General features: G+C 34.0%; 1 protein-coding gene across 1 annotated transcript; it reads right to left on the bottom strand.

Moving 5' to 3' along the window:
* Window positions 1-4,723: 4,723 nt before the first annotated feature.
* Window positions 4,724-7,183, bottom strand: LOC116344871 (senecionine N-oxygenase-like). The gene is made up of 5 exons (XM_031773694.1): window positions 6,504-7,183; window positions 6,081-6,442; window positions 5,477-5,716; window positions 5,135-5,298; window positions 4,724-5,067 (listed from the first exon to the last, which is right to left on the bottom strand). Exons 1-5 carry the CDS (start codon window positions 6,800-6,802, stop codon window positions 4,747-4,749), a joined length of 1,386 nt encoding a protein of 461 aa, XP_031629554.1. The 5' UTR covers window positions 6,803-7,183; the 3' UTR covers window positions 4,724-4,746.
* Between the last annotated feature and the right edge of the window lie 2,639 nt (window positions 7,184-9,822).

The following is a 9,822-nucleotide window of genomic DNA, read 5'->3' as shown; positions in this document are numbered from 1 at the left end:
TTGGCATTTGGATTTTTCTCATTCAAACACGATAAACACGGGCAACGTCTCTTATCTCGTTAAGATCATTTCAAAGTACGGTTTTGTTCACAATATATTTACTCTCAGAATGCGTTTCGTTTTCGCATCAAACGCACATTTCCATCAATCACACAACAAATTATTCGCAATTTGAATTTTCTGAATAATTTTTAAAACACAAAAGTTACTTTGATTGATTTATACAAGTTCAAAATTGTTTATTTCACCATTTGTTTTTTCTTTAATGTCATTTATTACATGTTTTTTTCTCTAACGTGTCTTTGATAGCGTTCTATTTGAAAGTCATAAACCGGTGTGCGGTTCTTTGCTAGCGTTCGTCTCTTATGAGGTTTATTGCGAATATGCGTGCGGTAAGTCTTTTTCCTTTTCGTTCAAATGTTTTCGTGCCGCCACTGACGAAATACGTTACGTTAAGTGCAATTTTATTTTTTTAAATACAAACGTGCAATTTTTTAATACAAAAAGCTTTTTAAAATATTTTAACAGAAAAAAAGCCACCTCAAAAAATGGATACAAAAAATTATGATTTTCTGGATTGAATGATGTCTTTAACAAGTGTCTGATTTATTTGAAAGTCTTTACTTGAATTTTTTTTTGTTTAGTCCCGGTTTGAATTGGTTTAAATGTGATTTCAGTGTTTTTGATAAATAAAATAGTATAGCATATGGATTTTATTGGTCATTGAATAAAATCAAAGTGAGACTGTTTGTTAATCACACATTAAAGTGACTTTTATCAAAATGTGTTAAACATAGAATTGAAAAAAAAAAAATTTCTTTTCGATTTTTCGATCGTCCGATGAAAATTTTCCAGAGAGTATTTTCGATTGAATTTGTCAATTTGTTTATGTTCTTCTTTGAATTTGTAACTGTTTCGTGTTGAATGCTTTTGTGAATTTTTGCCAACGGAAAAAATGTGCAATAAAATATTCTCAACGTGATTATATTGATGCGTCTGTTCACGTTCGATCTTCGCGTAATACTGAGGTTCGAGCACCTATCGTTGAAATGCACTGTACAGAAGACGTCATGTGCGATCCGATTTATATTTGCCATCGGTATTATTTTTTTTTCCAACGGCTGTTGCTTTTTCAAGTATATGCACATTGTGTATGCCTCAGCCAATGATGCTGCTGTTGTCGTAACTCACAGCTACTATGTGGCACAAAGTAGGAAAATATTGTATCAAATGTTCGGTTTCACTCTTTCTTGTGCCAGTACCGTTTCCATTCAGTCTGTCTCTATCCTTACCCTTGCATTGTATGCGTGCCACGGTGAATGGATTGTGCCCCGTAAACCTTTGCCGATGCATGTAGTGAAAAGCTCCATCGAATCATTTCTATTGAATATACATATTCGTTTGTATTTGAGTCTATAGCGATGAATTCACACAACATTTAAACAAGTCAATAACAGAGATACTGGCTTTTCTTTGGAAACGATGTCTTTCACATTGAATCTTGTTCGGCCGCTCTCCCTCGCTCTCTCTCTCTCTCTCTCTCTTTCTCTAGATCTCATTGTGTGTTATATTGCTGTTTTTCTGGCCGAAAAGATTTATGTTTTCAATTTCAATAAACATGTTTGACTGAACTAGTTGTTTTGATTCAAGCCTAATGTATGGACAGTGTAGAAAAGTGAAAAAAAACAACACACCAAATGAACAAAAAGCATCATTGAGTGTGACATGTTGCCGACGATTCGTCTAATTTGGTTGTTGGCGTTATACACACACCGTTTGAGTTCATGTAGAAATTTAGATGAATCAATCGGTTGTCTTTCCGCATTCCATCGTTGGCGTTCCACCGAAATGAACTCAAAAATTGTCCCCTTTTCCAATTCATTTCGTTGTGTGCACCGCATTTCCGTGCATGTATATGAGCTTGTGTGAATTTTAGTAGCGAAGTGCATTTCCCGACTAGGGTGTCCTCTCAACATTCCATTTTAAATCGGTGGATGAGACTTTGAACACTGCACAATTTTAGACACGATAGATACTTGCTCTTTTCCGTATTCGAATGCCTATTTGCCAAGATTAAAAACAAATCATTGCATTTAATGATGTACTAGATTCCATGGATTATCGCAATACATTATTCATGCGTTAAATGTCATTTCATGAGAGTAAGATAAGCTTCGTACATCTTCAATTTGTCTGACTCAGGCAATTCCGTGGATTATTATCGGAATCAAAATATATATATATCGTTTTTTTAAATCGTCGCTGTCTTTGATGTATATACATAAACATAAGAGAAATCAATCATTTTTAACACTGAATTTTGATTCGATAGCAATCAATTGTTTTCTTGGGGGGGGAAGTTATTCGTTCCTTTTGCTGTGTGGTCAAAAATGAATAAATTCGTTCGAAGTAACGGTAAATTGATAGAGTTCAAACTTTTGGAAGATCAACGGCGGAGACGTGTTTCCAGGCTAGATGGAGACAAAAATGCAAACACACACACACACTCATACATACAAGTCCATTGTATACAACAGTGAGAATTGTGCATTCCCGATACATTCCCGAAAACCACCACACATCACCATTCGAATGCAACCAATGAGCAATGAGAGAGAGGGCATCCACCAAAGACCTGCGCAACAACTTATTACTTGCTATAGGTTCTCACATGTTGTGATTCAAATAAAATATGAAACGAAAATTGCAATTTCAGTCATTCGAATCGAGTGTTTTATCAATGTTGTTCGTTACGATTTTGTTTAGCTCCCATAAAATTTACGAGCGTTTATTTATCGCTGTTGAAAATATGAGATGCCACTATGGAAATATATAATTAGCGATGTTAAGCGTTGAAAGGGCTTACAAAAAATGCCACATTCATGCCATGTACTTTTTGAAAATTAAAACTTTTGTGAATTTTTGTTATCTATTTTCATTTTTATCAATTTTCAAACTAAAATAAATGAAAAAGCACGAAGTGAAATTTATTCACTATTTTTATCCTCTTTCTCCCTCTTTCTACATTCGGATTTCTTTTGCCTTTCGTATTTATGGCTGCAATCGTTTCTGAAAAGCAATTCAAAACTTTGGTGAAATTCATGACAGAAAGAGAGAGAAAAAAAAATTGTCGGCGCCAAGTTATGACTGTTGCCGGAGGCTTAATTTTGAACATCGAATTTCATTGAAACATAGTTACGAAGCCATGAACAGGAAAATTGGTGCATCATATTACGAAAGTACATTCATCCAGTTTAAATTTACACAAAGAATTCACTCGAATTTCGAAAATTTTAGTTTTGAATTCAAACAATAAACACGCGCCGCACATTCATATTCACAGCCAAACCAAACCGACTTGTATATTTATTGTGTTGGTTGTGAACAAGTTATTTTACCGTCATTGCCGACCAATAACACCGAAAAAAAGTGTTCATGGCAGAAATGCTAAAACAAATGGAGTGAAAGATGATGCAAACAAAGTGAGCATCGAATTGCCTACACAACTGAATTCAAGCACTCGAAATGCACTCTTGAACAACGAAAAAAAATTGTATTCAAACCAGAAACCGCTAAAAATGTGGAACCCAAAAAGAGATTGGTTGAAGAATGTTTTTGAAAATCATATTTTTAAAAGAGTTTTTACTAGGGGCTTAATACGGCAAAAAAATTCACAGGAATTCACGTAAATTCACACTTTTGAATCGAGTGTTATTGATGAGTTCGGTGAATTCGTGTGAATAGAATGAAATGTGTCAAAGTAATAAATTGAGGTTAATGATAACCGCAATATTTTTTAATTTATTATTTTTTCAATATTTCCGATTGTTTTCGATAGAAAATCGCTCAAAATTGAAAATAAAATTAATTTTTATCAAAAAAATATTAAAAACATTTACAATTTCGTTACACAAAATATAAATATTGCAGTAATTGCCAGCAGAAACTATTCACCACTATCTCACATATTTTAATGAAATCGCCGTAGAATTCACTGGAATTCATTCGTTTGCTGAAAATTCAGTTAATTTAGATATTATTATAGAATTCAGTCGTTCAAATTTTGAATTAAGCCCCTTAAGTTTTTAAGTCAGATATAACAGTCGAACACTTACTTTGTTCGACTGTTATATGTTCTTTAATCAATTATTTTAAATCATCTTGTTTGTCAACGGGTAAATTTTGCAACATTTGATGAACTGCCAAAATCTTGTGCTCTTTTTTACTCTTACCACGTCCTATTATAACGATTAATAACTTCTTCATTGTTAATAGATCTGATTAAATGTTAAAGGTTTCGGAATAAGACGATACATGACAAGTAATCGTAGATTGTCTTTCATGCAGTAAACCAACTTTGGATTGAAAAGGTCGTGACATACAAAGCTCTTGCAACCATCCAATTGGATTTTTTTCCCTCGCTGCTATTATAAAATTGTATTTTTTTTTTTCAACAACAACACCAGTTTAGTCGTGTGTTTGCGTTTTTGGAAAAAAATCCAAATTATGGACTTTTAGATTAAAATCAAGAATGTTTACCCGCTTGCAAAATCTCATTACAAAAATTCGATTTTGAAGTGAGAAATGGCCAATGTTGCCAGTACTGAGCTGTCGCAGATGAATTCATTTCCTAAAAAAATCCTCTAATAAACGACTTTCAATGAAATACATCAAGTTTACTTAATTAAATATGAAATTTTTTGTTCAATAAAAAAATCGGTAATTATCATTTGATCTTATCTTTTGTTAGACTTCTCTTTCTTTTCTAAATGTTTTATCATCGATAATGATATATTTATTTTTACGAAATCCAAATGGTTCCTTTTCTCTACTTTCAATTGAATCAACAAGTATTTTTGGATAAACGTCCGGAATTTTTTCAATGTCTGCAGCTTGAGCCACTTGATCGTAATACTCCTTGCAATCTTCTGATTCTACTCGATGAATTTCACTTTTGGGATGGCCCTTTTTCGATTGAGTTTCAGCATAATCTTGCATATCTTTTAACATTTCCAACTTTGGTGGTAGTTCTTTGGCGCCAGAAAAAAATTTCAGCGCAAACCTTGCCTGTATATAAGTTTTTACAATTGTTTTTATTAGTTATGGAATCAAAATCAATCAATTTCACATTCACCTGTAAATCATACACACGATAATAAAAGGCAAAGTCAGGCACGCCAATCAAAGCCATCGTCGGATGTTCTATATTCAGAATTTGTTTGTAAAGTGGTTGCACGTAATTCTCATCAACATAAATGCCCGCGTCAGAGTCCAAAAACGGATAGGAGTAATTAAAGCCTGTAAAACAGAAGAGACCCAATGACAACTCTTAAAATTAAAGTGTACAACACTATTTCGCCCTAAAATATATTTATTTTCTCATTGAGGTGAATTCTACATCAGCCATTGAAGGCCTATACCAAAAATTTACCTGAAAAGTACTAAACATAGTGAATTATTCTTTAAATCAAGCTACCTGTTACACATATAACCACAGTAAAGTTTCGATATGTCCCGTCCATAAACTCAGCTCCATTTTTTATTAAGTGTTTCACATTATTTGTAAATGTAACATTTTGTCCATATACTTTTCGTGCTTCTGCTGTTGGTTCCTCAAATTCCGGATTGCTCCACGTTACATAATTGGCAGTTTTTGAAACTTGAAGTACAATTTCTGGAGCGCTCGCACCATTGCCAAATACTAGAACATCAGCTCCTATTTGATAAAAACCATATTAACAGATAATATATTTAGCTGCCGTCATCTGGATATTTGAACTCATCTGGATATCGTCAGCAGATGATGCGAATTGAAAACAATAGAAGTGATTGTTATAGTAATACCAGTATATAACAAGCTTATATACCTACAACAATCGCTTCTATTGTTTTCACTTCGTATCATCTGCTGACGGCATCCAGATGAGATGAAATATCCAGATGACGGCAGCTGAATATATTGTCTGCATATTAATCAAATAATAAAAACCTTTTGTGTTGATGTGATCGTATCAGACTAATTACAATTAAAACAATCTATTGAAATTTAAACGGAGAAACATCTTATCTCTATTACAAACCACGAAATTGTTCAGCTCTACGGTAATCATGACTATGCATAATTTTTCCTTTGAATTGATCGGCGCCTTCAATTTGTGGATAGTTCGGCGAAGAAAGTCGATTTATACAAACAAAAACAGCATCATAAATCACAGACTCGATCTTGTTGTTTGGCAAATCCAGAACAGTTATGTTCCATTTATTGTTTTCAATTGAATGAACATTCTCGACCAAATGATGAAGTTTCACGTGTTTTTTCAAATCGAAACGATCAGCGTAAGTATTCAAATACTGCCAAACATTTTCATGTGATAGATATGATGGAGTACCATTTGGATACTTATGCAACGGAAGTTCCATTGTTTGATGAGGTATATTTGTTCTGTTTGATGGTGACGAATAATCAATATTTTGAAGAAATAGGTACCACAATTAACACGTACCTCACTTTATAATACATTGCACTATGAATAAAAACACCGTACTCATCTGTTCCGGTTTTATCTGTGTACCACCATGTTCCACCAATTGCCTCTCCTTTGTCATAGATCACTACATTATGACCTTGTTCGAGGGCGTTTTTTGCACTACTTAAACCTGCCGGACCAGCTCCAATGACGGCTATATTCAAAACTTTGGGAGTTGAAGCTGATCCAAATATGCTCACGCTTAGTATTCCAAAAAGTAATAAAATTGTCAATGCAACCACAATAATAATTATACATCTAAGCATCGCACGCATTTTGCTTATGTATTACACTAATAAATAATTAAGGGAATAATGAATGAAACACCAAATCACTAATCACTTTTTACTCTGTTTTAAGTTTTGTTAGAATTTTTGTACGCCCATATAAATGTGTAATAATAAAAAAAAATAATTGAATTTTCTTAGCAAAACAATTCCAAGTAACACGTTATGCACTGAATGATGTTACAACGTGATATGGTATTGAAACTCAGTTGAAAATAGTTACAATCGACGTATTAAAAAAGATAAGGAGCCACGCGTTCAGCGATCGAATATTTAACAGAGTTCTCAACGTTGTGGTCCGAGTCCGTCCGTATGCCGACAATTGTCTACTCGAATCCGAAAGACTACTGATTTTTGCGGTCGGAATCGGTCGGGACTTCGGAACTTTTTCGGGTGTCTCAGCTCAAAGAAATTAAAATTAAAACGAGTTTAAATGAATACATTCAAACACCGCATATGTCAATCGATTTCATTTCTAACGTCACATCACGGATGTCAAACACACATGACGCAATTAAGTCATCCACTGAACGATTGAGAGAAGGAGAAGAGAAAGAAGTAAAAATATAAAAAAAATATTATTCACACCGTGAATAGATTACAACAACAAGCTAGAGTCGTGAATGTAGTGGCCTTGACTTTCGATTTCAAACGAATTAATCTAAGCTCGAATTGACGGTTATTTACTTATTATTACCAACACCACCTGATAAAATATCTGTTATTAATCAATGTACTGTATTTCGGGATTTTTTATTTTCAACTTGACAAACATTTAATTGTCTTTCCAACATTCAAGTAATATAGATATTATACTAGATAAAATTGTTTACATTGTACAAGAGACGAGCATGGTGATGTAGTTGTAGACTGAAAGTGGTTCAGCAGTATTTGTAAATGGTCAAAAGAATTGGTTTTTTGTTTGTATTTCAGATGTAATTAGAATGGTACCATATTTGGGCACGGTCAAAAATTATGATGGGAGGTCTATACTCCAATTAAAAATCCATAGCAAAGCGAAAGAATTTCTCTCTTGTCCAATTTTTTTTTTAACAAATCGAAGGAATACTCGGCTGCTACCGCTCGAACGATTTTGGGAGGGAGAGAGTTAGGTGGTACCCCATCCCTGCTCCCATGTATGATGATAACACCCCACGTCTCATTGTTATGCAAGACTTGTGAAGCTGATCACAAGTGTTTACATTTCTATAGCACGGAAACTGGGCCGAAAATACTCATACACACATACAAAGAGAGATTGAGACCGAGATAGAAGAAGTAAAGAGCAGAAAAATCGTTTTACATTTATGTAGTGTTTGTCGTAAACCAGATACGTGATGACTTTCTTCGGAGACTTTTACCTGTATTCGTGTGTTCACATCTGTATGGTACACATTTTTTTTCATCCTTCGTATGCAGCAACTACGACACTGACAGCGTGTCCGTTATTTTCAAACTTAATTTTGCATACTTTGTAATTAAGTGTGAAATGGTGCATTTCATCGAAAGTATTTCGGAGCCATCGAAACAATATGCACGTGTTTCACGCTTTTTTTTCCACCATATAGATTAAACAAAATAATGTAACGAGAGATAGCCAGAGAGAGAGAGAGAGAGAGAGAGAGAGAGAGAGAGAGAGAGAGAGAAAGTGAGAGAGGGAGAGTTATTGTCCGGGTAAATTGGAAGCCGTTTCATCTGGATTATAAATACTTATTTATTTCGAATTAATCGAATTTCGTTGGGCTCGCGGGTACGAAACTATTTACATTGAGTTTTTTTTTACAAAAAAGTTGCACTATAAAAATGGCACACAGTCGAATCAATGTTGGCGGCTGAAAATTGAGATAGAGCATGCCGAGTGCAAAACAGATAGAGGGACATAAAGCAGAACGGAGAAGAAAATGTGTAGCTACAAATTCACATCTCCATTCGGATAATCCAATAATTACTAGTGGATTGTTTTTTTTTTCTCTCTCTCTTTGGTTCGTTCGGTTGAAAAATTGCATTGTATACGTGGTATATTTCTTTAAGCATACAAATGGAGTCGTTTACTCCCATGTGAATCGTTTTTTGCTCATCAATTTAACGCAAATGTACAAATGCTGGATTCACACAGGTAGGTTAAGAAATCTATATTTTAACCCAGTACTTAGTTCAATTCGACGAAATACAATGCACATCGCCGCTTCGTTTAATTATTGTATATAGTAGCATTTGGATGAACTTGATTCTATGTTTATCTTTAGTTTTTATTATAATTGGAACAAAGTAATGGTACAATTTTTTATAAAAATCAACATCATCACTTTGAAATATTAAATCGATTTGATTTTATTATTATATTAAGCTGTGTACAATTTTTATCGAAATATTACATCGAATTCCAATGGAATGTGTAAACATTTTGTTCGACACTGTTTTTTTCTCTCTCTCTCGCAGTCAGTCTATTCGTTTATAGTTTGATAACAAATGATGTTCCGTTCGGCGAAAGCTCGGCGCTTGCTTTTTCGTTTTGTATTGTGTACGAAAACTTTTGTGGTAAGCGAAAAAGTTTTTTTTTCTAAACCATTCAAAAGTTTAAACAACTCTTTAAAAAAAAAAAAATTTGACAACCAATTTGCACCGTCTTCAACTTTAAAAAAGTTATTGAAGAGAAAACACAATAAATTTCCATGCGAATTTTTTGATTCACAATTAAAGAAAGCGGAAAAGTGCCCTCAAACATCAAACTGCAAGCGAAAAAAAAACTGTCGAATTTATATTTTGAGATGATAAATTTTTTTTGTGCCATTCTTTCTCGTCCATCGCGGCGGCCCTTCATATTTGGGAAGAGTGAAAAGATCGTAGCGAATCGAACTTTATCGGAGCTTCAAAAAAAATTACACTTTTCTCATCTATGATCAGCTTGGGTTCGAGTGTGGTGTGTTTGCGGGCGTACTTGTTCACTCGCTCCCTCTTTCTACCCTTTCCTCTCTCTCTCTCTCTCTCTCTCTCTCTCTCTCTCTCTC

Source organism: Contarinia nasturtii, unplaced genomic scaffold (genome assembly GCF_009176525.2).
Source record: "Contarinia nasturtii isolate CC-2019 unplaced genomic scaffold, AAFC_CNas_1.1 Cnas_scaffold_129, whole genome shotgun sequence".
In the NCBI taxonomy this organism is placed as follows: domain Eukaryota; kingdom Metazoa; phylum Arthropoda; class Insecta; order Diptera; family Cecidomyiidae; genus Contarinia; species Contarinia nasturtii.
The sequence above is the reverse complement of the archived record's forward strand: the minus strand, read 5'-3'. Positions and strand labels throughout refer to the sequence as shown.